The 20,661-nt window shown below is 42.0% G+C and overlaps 3 protein-coding genes across 14 annotated transcripts in view; 1 reads left to right on the top strand and 2 right to left on the bottom strand.

The window, feature by feature from the left end:
- TBCE (tubulin folding cofactor E) overlaps positions 1 to 8,352 on the bottom strand; it is a 114,370-nt gene extending 106,018 nt beyond the window's left edge. Inside the window, exon 1 of the mRNA XM_029931544.1 lies at positions 8,308 to 8,352. The gene's annotated coding sequence lies outside the window, so the exon portion shown is untranslated. The remainder of the gene's footprint in view (positions 1 to 8,307) is intronic.
- GGPS1 (geranylgeranyl diphosphate synthase 1) lies at positions 7,542 to 19,666 on the bottom strand. Of its 6 annotated transcripts, none has more exons than XM_029931567.1 (5): positions 19,519 to 19,666; positions 15,742 to 15,834; positions 9,054 to 9,098; positions 8,865 to 8,935; positions 7,542 to 8,623 (listed from the first exon to the last, which is right to left on the bottom strand). In XM_029931567.1, the coding sequence occupies exons 2-5, from the start codon at positions 15,809 to 15,811 to the stop codon at positions 7,862 to 7,864; spliced, it is 948 nt and encodes a 315-aa protein (XP_029787427.1). In that variant the 5' UTR covers positions 15,812 to 15,834; positions 19,519 to 19,666; the 3' UTR covers positions 7,542 to 7,861. The 6 variants fall into 6 exon arrangements, with proteins under 6 accessions (XP_029787427.1, XP_029787432.1, XP_029787422.1 ...); XM_029931572.1 differs by lacking the exon at positions 19,519 to 19,666 and adding an exon at positions 19,357 to 19,437; XM_029931562.1 differs by lacking the exon at positions 19,519 to 19,666 and adding an exon at positions 19,212 to 19,411.
- Positions 19,667 to 19,831: 165 nt separating this feature from the next.
- ARID4B (AT-rich interaction domain 4B) overlaps positions 19,832 to 20,661 on the top strand; it is a 147,295-nt gene continuing 146,465 nt past the window's right edge. For 6 of the 7 annotated variants that reach the window (XM_029931524.1, XM_029931506.1, XM_029931502.1 and 3 more), the window contains exon 1: positions 19,832 to 20,247. The gene's annotated coding sequence lies outside the window, so the exon portion shown is untranslated. The remainder of the gene's footprint in view (positions 20,248 to 20,661) is intronic. The other variant, XM_029931498.1, reaches the window with a different exon arrangement.

Here is a 20,661-nt window from a genome sequence, read left to right as displayed (position 1 = left end):
AGAGAGAGAGGCAGAGAGAGAGGGGGAGACACAGAATGCAAAGCAGACTTCAGGCTCCATGTTGTCAGCACAGAGCCTGTCATGGGGTTGAACCCACACACTGCCAAGATCATGACTTGGGCTGAAGTCAGATGCTTAACCGACTGATCCACCCAATCACCCCTAATTTTTAATTTAAAAAAATTAACTCTATGTCCAACATGGGGTTTGAATTCCCAATTGAGAGATCAAGTGTCACATGTTCTACCAACTGAGCCAGCCAGGCATCCCAATCTGTCAGTTTTAATAAATTATTTTTCTTCTACAATGCTGACATCTGTTAGAGTAGCATTTATTAAAACTAAATCTCTTTAAAGTTCTTACTTTTCAAGTGTTTATTCGCTTTTCACAATTTCTATGGGTCAGTGAATTGAGTGTCCAACTTTGGATCAGGTCATGATCTCATGGTTCTTGGATTCGAGCCCTACATCAGGCTCTGTGCTGACCATGCAGAGCATGCTTGGGAGTATCTCTCCCCCACTGCTCCAACCCCCCACTTGCTCAGTTGTGTGTGCCCCCCCTCAAAATAAATATATAAACTTTAATTTTTTTAAATTTTTAAATGTTTTTTATTTTTTATTTAAAAAAATTTTTTTTTAATTTTTGAGCGACAGCATGAGCAGGGGAGGGTCAGAGAGAGAGAGGTACGGAATCTGAAACAGGGTCCAGGCTCTGAGCTAGCTGTCAGCACAGAGCCCGACGTGGGACTTGAACCCACGAACTGTAACAACATGACCTGACCCGAAGCCGGAGGCTTATCCAACTGAGCCACTCAGGCATCCCTAAAGAAATAAACTTTAAATGCAGTATCTAATAAGTGACCTTATAAGTTTCAGAAAGATTTACAAATTACTTTTTCAGCTCATCATTAGTACTACCTTGCCCACTGAGGTCCAAATATCTTATTATTCATTAAGCCAATTCTCAGATAATCAGATGTGTTTTCCTTTCTCTGTTTACAGTAACAAATATAATTCAATGATAAAAATGGGGTGCCCGGGTGGCTTACTTGGTTAAGCGGCCGATTTCAGCTCAGGTCATGATCTCATGGTGTGTGGGTTCGAGCCCCGCGTAAGGCTCTGTGCTGATAGCTCAGAGCCTGGAGCCTGCCTCAGATTTTGTGTCTCCCTCTCTCTGCCCCTCCTCTGCTCATGCTGTCTCTCTCCCTCTCCAAAAAATAAATAAACATTTTAAAAAAAGGATAATTGGTCACTCTCCTAAAGCATACGATGTTTTTTAAAGAATGCACATAATACAGCAGCTAGTGCTACAGATGCTTCCCAGACATCTGTAGGAAAAGATGCTCATTGATCAATGGTTACAATTCTACATAATTAACTTCAACTAACTAATGGATTAACATTGAAACTTTATTAACATTACTGCTTATTGCGCTATTGTATTTTTTACTAGCCAGTACATAGTATAAATATGCCATACCGCTTGTTAAGGTCCAGTATATTCAATTACATTAAATCTGAGGTTGCATTACTATAAGATTAATGAAATAACCAGAGGAAGTCTGCAGTTGGCCAACTGGAGACGGTGGGGGTTTAAGGAGTCAAATGCCAATTGGGTTATATCTGAATTCACACATTATTGTGGGGTCCATTGTGATGAGTCCTTTTCTGTATTCTGTATTATTGCCATAGATGTACGGCAATAAAGCCTGTTCTAATGACAAGGAAAATGCAAAGTAAGGGTCAAATAAGGGACTTCTCAAAGGAGAAATCTGTAGGACTTTGGAGGACTGGAGAGATAGAGGACATGTGGGCAAATAAATACAGACTCCTGGATTCTTTATCCTGGAAGAATAAAGATTGTGACAGAAAAGGCAGGGATGGAAGTGGTTTCATTCCATTGTTTGAACTGGTAGAGGGATAGGAAGGGATGAATAAGCTGGTTTTAATTACATTATTTCAAGGTGACCATGCAAAACTCAAGAGAATAGGCAGCTACAGGACCTGAATTTGAAGTCAGGCTTTGGATAATATGGTAATCATGCACAAAACAGTGAGCAGTCTAAGAATCCTTTCAGAAGTGAGCACAACACTGAATAAGAATCATTAAAGAATTAGAGGTAGAACCACAGTAACATAAAAGCTAATATTTGAGGTTTATGATATCTTTTCAAATAAATGCATTATTTTTTTAAAAGTTTATTTTGAGAGAGAGCACGAGAACATGAACTGGAAAGGAGGAGAGAAAGAGTGAGAGAGAGAGAGAGAGAGAGAGAGAGAGAGAGGGAGGGAGAGAGAGAATGAATCCCAAGCAGGCTCCATACTATCAGCGTGGAGTCTGATGACCTGGGCTGAAATTAGGAGTCAGACACTTAACTAACTGAGCTCACATATGTTATTATTTAAAAAAAATTTTTTTTATGTCTTATTTTTGATACAGAGACAGAGCATGAGAGTGGGAGGGTCAGAGAGAAAAGGAGACACAGGACTGGAAGCAGGCTCCAGGCTCTGAGCTAGCGGTCAGCACACAGCCTGATGCGGGGCTCGAACCCATGAATATGAGATCTGACCTGAGCTGAAGTCGGAGGCCTAACCGACTGAGCCATCCAGGCACCCCTCACATATGTTATTTTAATGGAACCCTCTGAGAAGTGGGGGATTGGTTGCAAGTAGATTTATTCATGCATAAATATTTATTAAGTATGGGGCACCTGAGTGGCTCAGTTGGTTAAGTGTCCGACTCGTGATTTTGGCTCAGGTCATGATCTCACAGTTCATAAGTTTGAGCCCCACGTTGGGCTCTGCACTGACAGTGCAGAGTCTGCTTGGAGTTCTCTCTCCCACCCTGTCTCTCTGCCCTTCCCCCACTTGCTCGCACTTTCAATCAAAATAAATAAACATTTAAAAAATTTTTATCAAGTATTTCTGGGGATACAGGGGTGAATATGTCTTGCCCTTAAATGAGTTTCCAATCCAATGGGAGAGGCAGACAAGTCAACAATTAGCTCCTCTCCGATTACAGCAGTAACAATGCTGTTTAATAATCGGCTATTTACTTGCTAGCCTCCATCACAAAAACAATTCACAAGGTTCCGGAATGGTGTCTTTATTACTCTTGGATCTCCAAAACCTAGCAAAGAATCTAGCATAGAAGCATTCAGAAAATAATTCTAAATGAACTAAAGGAAAATAGATGATGTCAGCAGTGATGAGCACTACTTTATGGCAGAGTAAACTGTTAGGAAATATGGTTATAGTGGGTTGAAGATAATGGAACGCCTTATATATTACGCCAAGGAACTTACAGGTGACAGTACTGAGGATTCAAAGAGAATATAAGCATGACAACAACAATCAGATTTATGTTTGGAAAGACACCTTGGGTTGGAGTGTAGTTAGTTCAATAGACGAGTGGTTTCCAAACCTTTAAACACACACAAGTGTGCATACCGGGCGAGAGGCTGACTGTTCAGGACAATGCACTTGACTGGGACTCAAGGATCTGGCTCTGCTCAGCAAGTGCTTGAAGGCAAAACATATCATCCGGTACTTGATGGGTACTTTATATATGTACATTTCCTTCCCCTTTTCATTCCTCTCAATACACAGATTTAAAAAGAGCCAGTGGGAGGAGCACCTTGGTGGCTCGGTTGCTTGGGCATCCCACTTTGGCTCAGAGCATGATCTCACGGTTCAGGAGTTTGAGTCTCTGCATCGGCCTTGGTGGGACTCTGCTTGGAATTCTCTCCCTCCCTGTCTCTCTGCCCCTTCTCCCCTTTCTCTCTCTCTCAAAATAAATAAAAAACATTAAAAAAAAAAAAGAGCCAATGGATAAATCTTGAGGGTAAATCTTAAGGCAGGGTATTGAATAAGGCCCTCAAGAGGCAGAAAGGGAGGGAATCAACAGGATAGCTTGCTTGGCCTAGATCATGAGTACAAACAACTTTTCTTGAAATGAAAAGCAGACAATTTGAAGACAGACTTAAGAAGTAGAGAAGAGCAAAGTTAGGAGAGCTTACATTAACTGGGAAGAGTGGGGTAGAAGCAGGGGACATTAGAGTGACCAACGTGAAATCTCCATTAGGAATAGATAGAAACACAAAGGGGCTTATGGAGGCTGTAGCACGTTAACTCGCAATAGCTACAGAAGCAGCTCTGAAAACATTCCCCAGCAGTGCTCAGCAACATGGCAGGAGCAAAGAGTGCAGGTGTTGGATGTTTCTGGAATTGGGAACTGATAGGACCTAAGGAAAGGAGGAACCTCATCTGAGAAACTCTTGAAAGGCTGCCTAAAGTAAGCGACTACAGGGCATAGGTGAGGAAGGGAAGGAAGTCAAGTTACAAGCTGACACAGTGGGGGTGGCTGGGTGGCTCAGTCAGTTAAGCATCTGACTTTGGCTTAGGTCATGATCCCACAGTTCGTGAGCTCAAACCTGGTTCAAGCTCTGCACTGATCAGCAAGGAGCTTGCTAGGAACTCTGTCTTTCTCTCTCTTTGCCTCTCCCCCAGTCATGCTTGCTTACTCTCTCTCTCTCTAAGATAAACATTAAAAAAAGATTAAATAGGGGTACCTGGGTGGCTCAGTCCGTTAAGCAAACAACTTTGGCTCAGGTCATGATCTCACGGTTCCTGAGTTGGAGCCCTGTGTTGGGCTCTGTGCTGACAGCTCAGAGCCAGGAGCCTGCTTTGGATTCTGTGTCTCTCTCTCACTCTCTGCCCCTCTCCCACTTGTGTACTCTCTCTTTCTCTTTCAAAAATAAACAAACATAAAAAAATAATTTGAACCTTCCATTTTAATTTGAACTTTCCACTTTAATTGCTGTAAGGAAAACTTAAAATCATGGGTAGTTATGCTACGTTTGGAAACCTGAACTCTGTTTATGTGAACTCTTTACATAATGAAAATTTTAATGATTATTCAAAGAGATCTAATGTTAACTATATAGACAAAATAGGGGCACTTGGGTGGCTCAGTCGGTTAAGCATCCAACTTCAGCTCAGGTCATGTTCTTATGGTTTTGTGAGTTCGAGCCTCACACTGGACTCTGTGCTGAGAACTCAGAGCCTGAGCCTGTTTTGGATTCTGTGTCTCCCCCTCTCTCTGCCCCTCTCCCTGCTCATGCTGTCTCTATCTCTCAAAAATAAACATTAAAAAATAAAAAAGAAATGTTAAAAACAAACTACATAGACAAAATATTTACCTTTAAGATGAAGACTGCTTAAATAGATTATTCCTTAATCAAATTACTTTTGACCTGGTGCTATTCATGATTCTTTTGTCATTTGTATCTGGTCTTTACCAACAACAGAAATGCTTGACATGGAACTAGGATCTTACAAAAAGAATCATTTTATCTTGTTAAGTAGCCAAAAATCTATTCTTTTCACTTGAATTAGAATCACAGTTGTCAATGGAGAAGAAAAACACTGTAAGAGTAGTTTAAATCTAATAAAATTAATTATCTAGTTAGGTTTAAACTGCAATACTTTTTTTCTGCATAAAGCAATGTCTTGAAACCCAAGTAAATTGGATTTTGTCATTTAGAAGACATGTAATTTTATTTACTTATTTTTTATGTTTTTTATTTATTTTTGAGAGACAGAGACAACATGAGCAGGGGAGGGGCAGAGAGAGAGGGAGATACAGAATCTGAAGCAGGCTCCAGGCTCTGAGCTGTCAGCACAAAGCCCGATATGGGGCTTGAACCCACAAACTGTGAGATCATGACTTGAGCTGAAGCTGGACGCTTAACCGAAGACATGTAATTTTAAAACATTATCTCATTTTCCAGTCTATGAAGTTTCATAAAATAAACTTTTTACTTGCCAAAACTAAAAGAATGAAGGCTTATTATGTTGCCATAAATCACTTTCAGTGAAACTTTAAATCCATCAGCTCTTCTCTATTCCACTGTGTTAACTCTAAAAAAATTTAATGTTTATTTTTGAGAGACAGAGTGTGAGTGGGGAAGGGGTGGAGAGAGAGGGAGACACAGAATCTGAAGCAGGCTCCAGGCTCTGAGCTAGCTGTAAGCACAGAGCCTGATGTGGGACTCGAAACCATGAGCAGTGAGATCATGACCAGGGCTGAAGTTGGACGCTTAACTGATTGAGCAACCCAGGTGACCCTAATTTGTTTATTTTTGAGAGGGGGGGGGCGGGGAGGGAGGGAGTGGCAGAGAGAGGAAGAGAGAATCCCATGCAGGCTCCATAATGTCTGTGTGGTGCCCAAAACAGGCCTTAGACTCACAAACTGAGAGATCATAACCTGAGCTGAAGTTGGAGGCTTAATGGATTGAGTCATCCAGAGTGTCCCAGATTCAAATTATTTTAAAAGTTAGTAAAGCTGGTACCCAACTTTTTCAAAGATTTAGATTGGGAGCTTCAGGGAGAAGCTCTCAAACAAGCACATGATGATTAGATTTGAGATAACAGACCAGAATAGAACTAATCAAGCAAAATGCAGTGTTTTTGGAAAGCAATTTTGTTTTGGGAGGTCAGCAACACCTCTCAGTGAAGGAATCAGGGTTTTCTTCTTCGTTTCTTCCTGTTGCCACAGATGGCTCCAGGGGCTTGCGGAGGAAAGTACAGGAAAGGGATAGTCAGGGTTAAAGCACTCACTATAAAGCTAATTAGTGGCGGATAGCATAGCCTTTGACTACTTTTCAGCCAGCAAGCACCAGCTCAGGTCAACACTTTACATTCCTCTAATCATGGAGATTAAAGATAGACCTACTTCCCTTTCTGTTCAAGCACCAATTGCCCTCAGGAGTAGTGGCAAGGAAAGGGAAAGGACATTGCCTCTACTTTTGTACTTGAGGTGAGCAAACAGCTCTTCTCTGATTTTTATTACTGACAGGAAAATATAAAAAGTTTTTTTTCCCAAATATTTGTTTGAGAGCGAGCGAGCGCACTTGAGCAGGAGAGGGGTAGAAAGAGAGAGAGAGAGGGGCACAGAGGATCCAGAGTGGGCTCTGAGCTGACAGCTCAGTGCAGGGTTCGAACTCATGAACTATGAGATCATGACTTGAGCCGAAGTTGGATGCTTAACCAACTGAGCCACCCTGAAAAATATAAAAAGACTAAAATAAAGGCTACTTCATACTTTTTCCATGTTCCCTTTTTTCCTTTCCAAATGGAAAGACAACGCTATACCCAGATACTAATCAGCTTTGGGTCACACGTTACACTTAGAAGGAAAAAAGAATGAATGTAAGATAACATATAAATTCCAGTAAGTGGAGACTCCTTGGGTAAGGAGCAGAATTTGCTGGGCAGAGAGGAAGAAAAAAAGGAAAGGGTAAGAAAAAGGACCAGATCCCTTACTGCTTATCAGTCAGCTTTTTCATGGCAGACTTTAGTGAGCGAGTTTCCAAGAGGAGATATTCTAAGTAGCGACATTTAGGAAGAAAGAGGAGGTGCTGTGGTCTTTGGGTCAGCTGGCTACAGGAACTGGTTTCAAGTAGTCCCTGGCTTGGAAATGGGGTAGACCAAGAATGGGGAATTCCCATACAGCATAGTTAGGAAGTATCTGGATAAGAATTCCTGGAAGCTGAAGTCTTCTTTATTGACAGAATTAGCAGAACATTTGTGGCAGTTGTCCATAAGGTCCCAACACAGCACATTCTGACATTCAGATAAGACCTATTTGTATGTGGCTCCTTTTGATTCCATCAACTTCGTACTATGATTATTATCTGTACAAAATGGTTCTAAATTGAAACAACCTCACACACTCCAGTTCACTTGGTTTGTGGAGATTAACAGCTTGATTCTAAATTTTAAAAAAGTGAAGGCTAAAAGACAAAACAAAAAAAGTCAACCAAAATAAGCTCCCAGGCCTAATCAAGAATGGCTTAATATTATTCATTCTCTTCTTTGAACATTTTGCTTAAGTGCTTTATTAGACCTACGAGCTCAGGGTTCCCACCACGTGCATCAATTTGTTTATAGGCTTTAGATTCAAGCTCTTTGAGAGTACTCCGAGTGTACTCAAAAGAACCTACATTCTCAAGATAATGTACACAGTATTTTTTAATATCTATATTTTCGGTTCTCTGGCGCAAGATACTCTGCACCTGGGTGCTTTCAGGCCTCGACCAAATGGCATGAATAGTAGGGAAGGAGAACTTTCCCTCTGTTAGATCTTCACAAAAGCTTTTGTTTTCACTATATTCTTTGGAGTGCAGATTAGCATAATCATCCCTAATTTGGAAAAAGAGCCCGAGTGTATTAAGTAGTGGCTTGAGATCTTCTTTGTAATCAGAGAACAACTGCATGAGACCCACTGCTAATCCAAAGAGCCCACCTGTTTTTTGCAGCACCATAGCCTTGTATTCTTCTTCGGTAGGACAAGTGTAATTATCCCTCCAGTAGATATCTAGGCCTTGTCCCTGGTGGAGTTCCAGAAGCTGGTGGGTAAAAAGCTTCACTGCCTCTGGGTGATCAAGGGTTAAGACTTTCTCTAGGCCAAGAAAATACACGTAATTGGCAGAATTGATGACGGATGGAATTCCGTAGATGCTGTGTGCCACGGGAAAGCCACGTCGGAGTTTGGAGTTGTCTTCGATATCATCGATGAGTAAACTGGCATTATGCAACATCTCTGTCACTTCAATGATAATCTGACAAAAAAGACAATGGACAATTTCATCTTATTTGAGCTATTCAAAAAGCTTATAAATAATTAAATTAACAAATTATAAGAGTCTCTGGATTCGTTAGTTTTTACAACTGGTATTTATTTAGGAATCTCAATATAAAACAATACATGTTTGAGCATTAAACTCAATTGAGAGCAAAGAGTATTTTATGTGTCATCTATTAATTTCTTAAGAATTAAGAGGTTCTGAATTGTCTAAATACCTGCAGCTTGTCTTCTGGAACTTTGAGCCAATGATTAAATGCCTGTGAAAGTTTGGTTCTCACTTGTTTACCTGAAATTAAAGAATATAATTTGGCAATAAAACATTTCAGTTATAAAAAACACATTCAGAAACTTCCTCTAAAACCGATTAGACTTAATGAACCCAGCCTCACTCATCTATTACTCACCAGAGAGCTTGCCTTTCACTGGTGGGCCCTGAACGTCCCCTTGTGCTGAAATTCACAGAATAAAAGCCACAGCCTTTTAAAAATAGGGCCGGCAAAGAGATTCTGAAGCATTCCAGGAGCCCACTAGTAAGCCCACTCCTTTCATCTTAACTTGTATCAACAATTTTGGAATGAAACGGCATTTTAGGAACTATGATCTAATTCATTCCTTTCTTTTTTTTTTAAATGTTTTTAATTTATTTTTGAGACAGAGAGAGACAGTGTGAGCGGGGGTGGGGGGGTCAGAGAGAGAGGGACATATAGAATCTGAAGCAGGCTCCAGGCTCTGAGCTAGCTGTCAGCTCAGAGCGCAATGCGGGGCTCCAACCCACGAACTGTGAGATCATGACCTGAGGTGAAGCTGGACGCTTAACTGACTAAGCCACCCAGGCGCCCCTAATTCATTCCGTTTCTGAAAAACAAGTCAGTCTAGTTAGTGGCAGTTAATTAGCACTGTTTCAAAAACTATGGGGATTAAAAAAAATTTTTTTTTACAATTTTTGAGAGCGAGCGAGTGTGAGTGAGCAAGGGGCAGAGGAAGAGAGTGTGCATGTGGAGTGAGGAACCCAGAGTGGGGCTCAAGCTCACTCGAGGTGGGACTTGAGCTCACCTCATGTGTGGCTCAATCTCAAAAACCCATGAGATCACAACCTGAGCCGAAGTAGAATGCTTAACCAACTGAGCCACTCAGGCGCCCCTGGGGATTTTTTTTGTTTTTAAAGCAGGCTTCACACCCAGCACGGAGTCCAATGTGGGGCTTAAATTCACGACCCTGAGATTAAAGCCTGAGCTGAGATCAAGAGTTGGACACTTAACCAAGTGAGCCACTCAGGCACATCACGACGGGTATTTTTAATGAAGCATACTTTGCTACTGAATTACCTCACATAATTACCTCTTACAAGTATCTACCATTCCTTCAGAGTTTTAGAGATTGTATAGTTTTGCTTCTTTCCTATCTAAAAATGAGATTCCCATTCTCTGATGTATTCCCTTTTAGGATCTCAGTTTAGTAAAAAATGAATCTTTTTATTTTGATTTTGGCCATTAGTGTTTCAGTATTATCATTTTCTTACATGGAAAGCTCAAGAGGTCTTTGGCTAGTAGTTATCAATAGAAGTCATTTTAGCCCAAATATAAAGGAATGAAATATAAAAACCCTAGCCAGGCACTTAATGTTCTATGAGCTTCCTGCTAAAGTGAATGCACAGTCACATCCTAACTTCTGATGAGGTTTCAGAAAAAAAGTTACATAAAAAGTTTTAGTGAACAAAAACTGTATTTTCTAAGACTTATCTAGGTTTTCTGTGTACCAATCAACCAAAGGAATGAATATATAAACTCTCATCACATACCCAAATGAAAGTAAGTTGTACTTTCTGGGAGAAGTCTGAAAGGGAAGAATCTCTTAAGGTGCAAGCAGCAGGATCTTTTGTCTCCTAATCCTTAAGGTGAACATGGTCTGGGTAGCAATTATATACTTTATACTTTTGATCTTTCCAGTTTAGCAAAGGCCAACCTGGCTTTCCTTACAATGTACGAGTGTGCAAAGTAACCCATATCACTTTAGAAAACAAGCTCAGGGCTGCCGGGGTGGCTCAGCTGGTTAAGCAACCAACTCTTGAATTCGGCTCAGATCATCTCAGGGACAGGGGACTGTGTCCCACGTTGGCCTCCATGCTGAGTGTGGCCTCTGCTTAAGATTCTCTCTGCCCCGCCCCCCTGCTTGTGTGGGTTTGCTCTCTAAAAAGAAAAGAAGTTCAGAAGATGAAGAACACAAAGAATCAAAGTGGGGAGACATTTTCCTTTTCACTTTAATATATAGAAAAACAGTATAATACATGGCTTAATTCACAAGTATGTGTTTTATTTTCAAAGTTTATTTATTCTGAGAGCAAGAGAGAGTGCACAAGCAGGAGGGGGCAAAGAGAAGCAGAGTGGAGAGAAAAAGGGAAAAGGAGAGAGGGAATCCCACACAGGCTCCAGATGTTAGCTTGGAGTCCAACTTAGGGCTTGATCTCACGAGCTGTGAGATTATGAGTTGAAATTAAGAGCTGGACACTCAACCAACTGAATCACCCAGGTGCCTCTGCAGTTGTGTTTTAATATATTCTTTTCTTCTAACCAGGTTCTGGGGTCTACCTTGATACTTTTAAGTCACCAAATAGTTTCTAACAGATGCTAGTCATAGAAATCCCTCAAGATGAAAACAAACAATAATTACCTTTCCTCTTTAAAAGACCTTACCAGGGCGCCTGAGTGGCTCAGTTGGTTGAGCTTCCGACTTCGGCTCAGGTCATGATCTCATGGTTCATGGGTTCCAGCCCCACATCGGGCTCTGTGCTGACAACTAGTTCAGAGCCTGGAGCCTGCTTTGGATTCTATGTCTCCCTCTCTCTCTGACCCTCCCCTGCTCATGCTGTCTCTCTCTGTCCCTCAAAAATAAATAAAAAACATAAAAAAATGAAAGACCTCAATATTACCAACTCCCTGGCCTGGGGACTTGCACTAGGGCAAATAAACAAAAGTCATTCAACTCCACTAATTTTAGAACGTCCTAATATTAATAAATTTTAATCATTATAATATTTCATTAGCAAGAATAACTTTCTAACACAAAAAATGGTCTGGCCTACCTTGAAGACACTTTAGTAACTCTAAAGTTCTCTGTGAAATATAGGTTTACTATGCATAGTACAATTTCCCATTTCTTTCTTTTTTTACAATCCTGAGATCAAGAGTCTCCTGCTCCACTGACTGAGCCAGCCAGGTGCCCCACAATTTCTTACTTCTTTAGGACAAACTATTTTTTAATGTTTTTAAATTTATTTTTTCGAGACAGAAACAGCGCGAGCAGGGGAGGGTCAGAAAGAGAGGGAGATACAGAATCTGAAGCAGGCTTCAGGCTCTGAGCTGTCAGCACAGATCCCAAATCGGGGCTCAAACCCACGAACTGTGAGATCATGACCTGAGCTTAAGTCAGATGCTTAACTGACTAAGCCACCCAGGTGCCCCTAGGAAAAACTTTTGAGGTTACATTCTATCACGGATGCAAGAGTACATTTGATTAAAACACGTGAGCTCCCTAACGAGAGCTTTAAATGTAACCTAATGACTTCCAATATTACATCAGGATATGAGGATTAAAAAAATGTTACACAAGTTCATTACACAGGCAAACATTATTGCTAACATGTAACTACAGGGGTGCCTGGGTGGCTCAGTAGGTTAAGCTTCCAACTCTTGATTTTGGTTTGGGATGTGATCCCAGGGTTGTGGGTAAGAGCCCCGCATTGAGCTGCCTTGGGCTCCAAGAGCAGAGTCGACTTGGGATTCTCTCTCTTCCTTTCCCCGTCTAGCATCCACTCTCTCTAAAATAAATAAACATACAAATAAAATTTAATAATAGACAGTCCTTGCTCTGCACAGTGGCAGAACAGGAGAACACTCGTTAGACTCTTTATGGCACTGAAAACTGGCATAAATTACCACAGCCCAGGTTCTAGCCAGTGTTTGCAAACTTGTTACAAAATAAGTCCAACAATAGAGGGGTGGTGTGCAGGAAAATCTCACCATGTTTCTCAGTGGGAGACCCTGAAATAAGTGTGGTTTACTAGCTATTGAATAAAGGTCACTAAAGAATGGTCTCTTGGCTTTTTCTTAAATAACAGGAAACTTTCCTTTTGCATTCCATTTCTGTCTTCCCTCCATTTTTTTTTAACTTAGGAGAAATTTTATGGAAGTATAATTGACACATGATATTACATTAGTTTCAGGTGTACAACATAGTGATTCCACAAATCTGTTAGGCTGTGCTCACAGGCTTGGCTACCATCTGTCCCCATATATTAATTACAATGCCAAAGACTATATTCCTTATGTTGTGCTTTTTATCCTTGTGATTTATTCATTCTGCAACTGAAAGCCTTTACCTCTCACTCCCCTTCACCCCTTTTTACCCAATCCTTTTTTTTTTTTTAATGTTTTATTTATTTTTGATACAGAGAGAGACAGAGCATGAGAGGGGGAGGGGCAGAGAGAGAAGGAGACACAGAACCAGAAGCAGGCTCCAGGCTCTGAGCTACCTGTCAGCACAGAGCCTGATGCGGGGCTCAAACCCACGGATGTGAGATCTGACCTGAGCCGAAGTCAGAGGCTTAACCAACAGAGCCACCCAGGCGCCCCATCCATTCCTTAACCCTTCTGGTAACTTTTAAGCTCTACACCCAATGTGGCTTGAACTCACAACCCTGAGATTAAGTCACATGCTCTAATGAGCCAGCCAGGCACTGCCAACCCTTAATAACTTTTTGAGCTGTACTTATGATCATTGTTTATGCGTGTTAAACATCAATAAAAAGCATCATGCCAAGAGCAAGGTAGTCAGAATTGTCTGCCCTGGGTGTAGGTAATAAAGAAGTGCACTACTGTAATGAATTTAAAAATATTAACAGACTGACTGAAAGTTTAAGAAAGTACCTATCTTCTTTGTCCTTTGGATCTTGAGGATTTCATCTTTATGATTTTTTGAGAGAGTGTATGCAAGTGGGGGAGGGGAAGAGAGTGAGCGTGAGAGAGAATCCCGACTCAGGGCTTGATCCCATGAACTGTGAGCTCATGAATTAGGCTGAAACCAAAGAGTCAGATGCTTAACTGACTGAGCCACCCAGGCACCCTAAGAATTCATCTTTTGGGGCGCCTGGGTGGCTCAGTCGGTTAAGCCTCTGGCTTCAGCTCAGGTCAGATCTCACGTTTGTGGGTTCGAGCCCTGCGTCAGGCTCTGTGCTGACAGGTAGCTCAGAGCCTGGAGCCTGCTTCTGGTTCTGTGTCTCCTTCTCTCTCTGTCCCTCCCCCTCTCATGCTCTGTCTTTCTCTGTATCAAAAATAAACAAAACATTAAAAAAAAAGAAAAAAAAAAAGAATTTCATCTTTAATATCTGTTTAGATTTTAACTTAAAAGAAGAATTGGTGTTTGTGTGTGTGTTTGTCACTGGAATCATCACAGTGGAAGGTAATTTATATCCAACATATTCTGGATACTTTTAAATAGCTTCTGTTGTACTATGGAGTATCTTCATTCTGTCAATTAAATTTTCATCTAATACCTTTGGTGCGTTAGATGAGATAATATGGCTGGGTATAACTTGAGTTGGGAAGTAGATGGTTCCCTCCATTCTTTTGAAGCACTGACATTAGCAGGTATGTCTTCATTAAGATCTGCCAGGATAGAAATGACACTAATCTGATGGCTTCGAGGATGTAGCAGGGGAGCTGCCACTCTTCTGCCTTTGATAACCATATTTATCCTCTCTGGGCTCATGAAGAACAGAAACGTACCACTGACGTGTGCCCATAAAGAAACATATGCACTTCAGAACAGAAATAAAAAAGTGTTTATTGTGATTGAGTTTAAAACGTCATTAGTTTAAAGGTTAGCTATCTTGTATGCTAAATAAGTTTTTATGGTTGTCAACTAATTTATCACCTCTATTTTAACTTCTATAAGAAAGATCATTCCAAATTTCAAGTGACCAGTTTGTGAATGAATTTTTACTACAAGAAAAATTATTATATACATGAGTTTTTACTTGCTATTATAATTTTCCAGACCAAGCTTAAAAAATAGCAAAATAAAACATGCACCTACATGTGATTAGGCAGGTGTTACTCTAAGAAGCCATGTCCAGATGACCCATCTTTATATACAAATTACATGGGCTATATTTCCAAGTAATAGGACTTAGAGATACATTACTCTTTGGCTCTTAAAGGAACCAGTAGTGTAAGAAACGCAGTGTGTGTGCGAGAACCCATGAACATGGAAAATAGAGTGAAGCTTTTAGTTGTTATGCAAATTGGCATAATCCCCGACTTCTAAATACTAGGGAATAGTGTGGCATCTATAAAGAATGAAACCACCAATGAGGTACTCAAATGTTTTAAGTACTTTTTTTCAACTTATGTTGTATAACTGGACATTTTTTAAAGGGTGCTTCAAAAATGTCCCTTTTGGGGTGCTTGGGTGGCTTTCTTGAGCCTCTAACTTTGGCTCAGGTCATGATCTCATGGTCTGTGGGTTTGAGCCCTGCGTCAGGCTCTGTGCTGACAGCTCAGAGCCTGGAGCCTGCTTCAGATTCTGTGTCTCCCTTCCTCTTTCTGCCCCTCCCCTGCTTGCATACTGTCTATCTCTTTCAAAATCAAATAAATATTAAAAAAAATTTTAAGAGGCGCCTGGGTGGCTCAGTCGGTTAAACCTCTGGCTCCGGCTCAGGTCAGATCTCATGTTCATGGGTTCGAGCCCCGCATCAGGCTCTGTGCTGACAGCTCAGAGCCTGGAGCCTGCTTCCAGTTCTGTGTCTCCTACTCTCTCTGCCCCTCCCCCTCTCATGCTCTGTCTCTCTCTGTATCAAAAATAAATAAAACATTAAAAAATTTTTTTAAATAAAAAAAATTTAATACCTCAAAAACATTTCAAAATGTCCCTTTTAAGAATAAAAAAACCCAAAAAGTTCTATTTGTCATTTTTCTCACATGCATGACCTTACACAGGAACTCTTAAGAGACGGTAAGTCTGATCTTTTCTGTAATTTAACATTTGAATAACTATTACCATAAAAAGACTCTATACTGACCATAACTAAACAGTTACCTGGTAACTGAAGTAAATACTTATAGGGTTCTAGAAGAATTCTTTGAACTGTTTCTTGAGTCTTCTCCATGGTTTTTAAATTTCAAAGCTGATCTGTGAAAAAGGAGAAACATAAAGATGATCTTATTCACTAAATTAATTTTGAGTGTTAAACTGCAAAGGAATTTGCATCTGAAGGTGTTTTTTTTGCAAGTAGACTTTGTTTTGTTTTGAAAGAAAATTCCACACAGATGACATCTTGAAGCATGCTAAAGTGAAAGAAGCCAGTCACAAAAGACCATATAATATATGAAATGTTTAGAATAGGTAAATCTATAAAGACAAAAAGTAGATTGGGGATTGCCTAGAGCTGGGGTAGGAATAGGGAGTATGAAGTTTCTTTTTGTAGGGATCAAAAATTTTAAAATTAGGTTGTGATGATGGTTGCACATCCATGTGAATATCCTGAAACCTACCAGAATGTATGAACTGGGTGAACTGTATGATATGTAAATTATCTGTCTTAAGGAAAAAAAAAAGGAAGTCTTCAAATGATTTCATTGGTCCTAGTATTCACCTAGATTTTAAGTGATTTCCTTAGTTAGAAGACTTAATATTAAGCCTTTAGTTTACTCAAACATAAAAGGCATAAAAACAAATCAATGTCAAAACAATGCAACAGAATTAGATACTTCATATTTGTGTAAGTTAGTAAACATATTCCACCCCCCCCCCCCGGAGCATTAAATAAGTTTTATATATTTAAAATTTAAGGGAAAACTCCTCTCTTGTAATTTCTTTTCAATCAATACATTTAAGAGATTCTAATTTAAGATGTGTGTTAACTTGAATGCAATTATCACAAATACTCCTCTGTATACACACACACACAGACACAGACACACACTTCCCTGGAGTGATTTATTACTCTGAGTTTTACATTTACTTTGATATTTCCTTGATAAAACTCATGGTCTTCCTACAATCCTTCCTTACTGTTGAATCCAATCACTACTTTGCTTCTTTGTAAACATCTATTGCTATTTTTTATTTGTCTTTATCTTAGGAATCTTCTTTACTAATTGCCGTCACATCTTGGGTACACTTTAGGTGGTTTCTTACCTTTACCTGTTTTCTTTTGCTTCTATAACAATGATTTGGTCTCTAGGATCATGAACTAAAAATATTAAAAGCGTGTATTTTGTAATTTGCTCTGGAGTGTCTGGAAGAAACCATCATGAGAACTGAACACTCTAGGGGCACCTGGGTGGCTCAGTTGGTAAAAGCCTCTGACTCTTGATTGCTCAGGTCATAATCTCATGGTTTGTGAGTTGGAGCTATGTATTGTTGGGCTCTGTGCTGACAGTGCAGAGCCTGCTTGGGATTCTCTCTCTCTCCTCTCTCTGCCCTACCCTAGTTGCTCTCTCTCTCTCAAAATGAATAAATAAACTTTAAAAGGATTAAAAGCAAAAAACAACAAAAAAAGAACAGAGCACTCCAGCAAAGGAAATCTTAGTAATGTGACCTCAAGAAGAAACATTCCATATAGGAAAGGTCTACACCTGCCTTGACGGACAATGTCACAGGGGGAAAAAATGTCCAGAAAATATTTAGAAATTATCCAAAAATCAGTTTAGTAATCTTTTGTCTATACTGTTTAAACACTGACATGTGATCTCATTCTTAAGAGATGTAAAAAAAGTAACAATAATCACTTATGTAAAAGATTATTGAACAGAATTAAAGGTAAGATAAAAAATAAAAACAGGCCTCTTTACGTACTTTTGCACATAAAGCAGTTGGTGGCTATCTCTTCCCAACAAGTTTGAAAGCAACGTACTTAACTTAAAAGCCTATGAGACCACCTTTCAAGAACTCTTCTGTCTCTCTGTGGATCAGTAACAAGTATACTCTTGCCCAGAAATTGGAGCTAGCTAACCTTTGTTTCAATTCTCAAGGCTTTGGTTGATGCTATAAAAATACCAGTTATGAATTTTAATAAATTACCTTAAGAACAAGTAAGTCATTTACTTAAACAAGTAAGTCAATTAATGTTCCTTTGGTAGAGGATGTTTATACATAAGTATTCTTGGTAGTGGGAAAATACAGGAACCTCAATTGAAAAAGTATTGAAAAGTAACGGTTTGTGTCTTAAAGAGTCTAAGCGGTTCTGTACACCACTGTTGCATACACGCTAACTTTTTTTTTTTTTACTTACTTTTGAAGTAAAAGAGTCCTACTTATCATGGCTGGAATGTTCAGCCCTCATGTCCTAGCCTCAAATACAAAGAGGCATTAGTGTTATATGAACTCTACGAATTTATTTTTAGATTGAATAAGCACAGAATGCCTCTGTGAGCCTCAGAGTCTGAGACTGCTCACTTTCAAAACTGGAAAACTGCCTTAAATGGATTCAAACAATTGATGGATGAATATTAATATAAAAATATTAATGTGGACTACAGCTGCCATAATCTGGTTTCTCTTGCGCACTCCGAGATTAGGTTCTCTAATCCAGACCACTATTCTTCAGCCAGTGATCCCTACCCATTGAGAAGCCTTCGAAAACATCCCTTTGCTTTTAGGTTAAGAGCAACTCCTTAATAAACTGCAAAATAGTGGGTTACTCCCCCCTCTCAAATCAGGTCTTCACACTTAATTCTTCATACTTTAAACAGAGGCTTTCCAACACGTTATTCCTTCTGTCTGGAATGTTCTTTTCTTTAACCCTTCCACGCTCAGCTGGATCCTCACTTTATTTCCCTTAAGCGAAATTCCCTATTTTAAATTCTCCTATCGCCACGTAACTCTCCTTTGTAGCACTCAAAACTGCTAGCAACTTCACACTCAATTGTGCGTCCACTTTAATATGTCTGTCTCACTAGGCTTAGGTTCACGAAGGCAGAGGCTGTTCCGTTTTTCCACATGGCAGGCGCTCAATATATAGGTGAAGGACTGAATGCACTAAGGGAAAGTGCCTTCTCACGCTCTAAAGAAATAAAATCAAGGAACAGACGTGCGATATAAAAAGTTAAAATACCATGCAAGTTTTTTTTTTAAGGGAATGATCTCGTTTCAAAAATTGCTAAATAGTGACACACTCAGCCTAGCTGTGAAACGCAGAGTGAATCCTTTCACTTAACTTTGGGAGATGAAGAAAATTGCCTGAGATACAAGCAGCGGATTTTCAATAATTTAGAGGCAGATTTTTAAGAGACTTGGCAAAAGAACTTCAAGGGTCTACTATGCTGGTACAGAGCCCGCAGGCCAGGAGAAGTTTCTGCTTCGTCTCCGCTCAGATGCCTCCTTCCACCGCTGGGTCACCTACTGCTCCACCCCTTCCCTAGCCAGTACGGAAAATTCATACACAATCCGGTTCAGCATCCGGGTCCTCACCCTCCTTTCTTTCTTTCCTCTGGACCCCGCCTTCCAGCCTCCCCCCGCCCTCACTCCCATCCGGGTTCCCCCCGGCCACCACCACAGCCGCTCACGGTTCAACGGTGATATCACAACTTTCACGCTGCCGGTCCGGGAGTAGCAGTACCCAGCATCAACTTCCTACTTTGTAGTTCAGACCAAGGCTCCACCGAACGCCTACATAGGTCCCTCCCACTACTTCACCACAGAACTCTCCACCTTTCTCAGCCGCCAGCAACACCGCATTACTCGGTGCAAGAAAATGCGCCATCCCGGTCACACTGCGCAGGCGTCGTTGCCGCCTCCCCACTGCTTTGTCGCCCCGCCCCCCCCCCCCCCCCCCCCCCCCCCCCCCCCCCCCCCCCCCCGTCCTCGGCTCACGCAGACGCGGGGCATTGCGGGTCTTGCAGTTCTCAGGGACAAGGGCTTCCGCATTGGCTCCAGAGGTTGGACTACATTTCCCGGGAAGTTTTGAGGCGTAACTTTCTGTTTCCATAGAAGTGGTGGGAAAATGGCGTCGTTGTTTGTATCTCGAGGACCAATGAGAATAGGGTATAGGCGGGTTCTAAAGAACTCTAACCAATCCGAGGTCGTCTAAGAGGCCATCCGGGAAAGAGGAAGGGGAGGGGAAAACATCTAGGGGAGGGGAGAAAGAAGGGAGGGGGGCACTTGGGGGTGGGTGGGAGGGGGAAGCGATGTTTGCCCGTCAGTCGAGTCCGGAGTGAGGAGCTCGGGCGCCGGAGCGGAGGGAGACTCTTGAGCTTAAGCTTGCCGCCGCCACGGCCACCGCCTGGACCTTTGCCCGGAAGGAGCCGCAGAGGGTCTGGCGCCGCCGTCCTCTGGAGGGCAGCGCGATTCGGGGCCCGGACCTCCAGTCCGGGAGGGATTTTTCGTCGTCCCCCCCTCCCCCCAGCGAGGGAGCCCGAGCGGCCGCCAAACAAAGGTACCAGTCGCCGCCGCGGGAGGAGGAGGAGCCGGAGCTTCAGCCTCAGCAACCGCTGGACCCGCCGCCCTTCTTCCCCCATCTCTCCCCCCGGGCCTGCTGGTTTTGGGGGGGAGTAGGGGAGGGAACTCTGGACGTGCCAGGGTCAGAGCTCGCCTCCGAGGAAGGTAGGGACGTTTTCTGAGGCTTTCGCGGTTTCGTCAGGGGGTCCTTTCGGGAGTCACTGGGCCCAGCCGAGGAGCGGGGGAAGATCGCTCGGTGGTCTCGCCGGGCGCCCAGATTGGGGGCCTCGGCCTCCCGGGAGCCCCCGCCCCCCGTGCCGTTGCCGAATCCGAGTCGCCCCCCAGCTTGGCGGCCGCACACTCAGCGGTTTAGCGGCTCCGGGCCGCGGTGGGGAGCCCGGGCCGGCGGTGGGGGCTCTGCTACCTCCCGGACCCTCGGTCCTCTGGCGGTCCCCGCGGCCCGGCGGACTGGGATCCCGCTCGCACTTGTCGGGTGTCCGCCTCAGAACGGGACGTGGGCAGAGGCTGCGCGGTGGGTCGGTCCTGCCCGCGGCCCTCCTCCGGCCCGCCTGGCCTCTC

Source organism: Suricata suricatta, chromosome 2 (genome assembly GCF_006229205.1).
Source record: "Suricata suricatta isolate VVHF042 chromosome 2, meerkat_22Aug2017_6uvM2_HiC, whole genome shotgun sequence".
Taxonomy (NCBI): domain Eukaryota; kingdom Metazoa; phylum Chordata; class Mammalia; order Carnivora; family Herpestidae; genus Suricata; species Suricata suricatta.
This window is presented reverse-complemented; position numbering and strand designations above follow the sequence as displayed.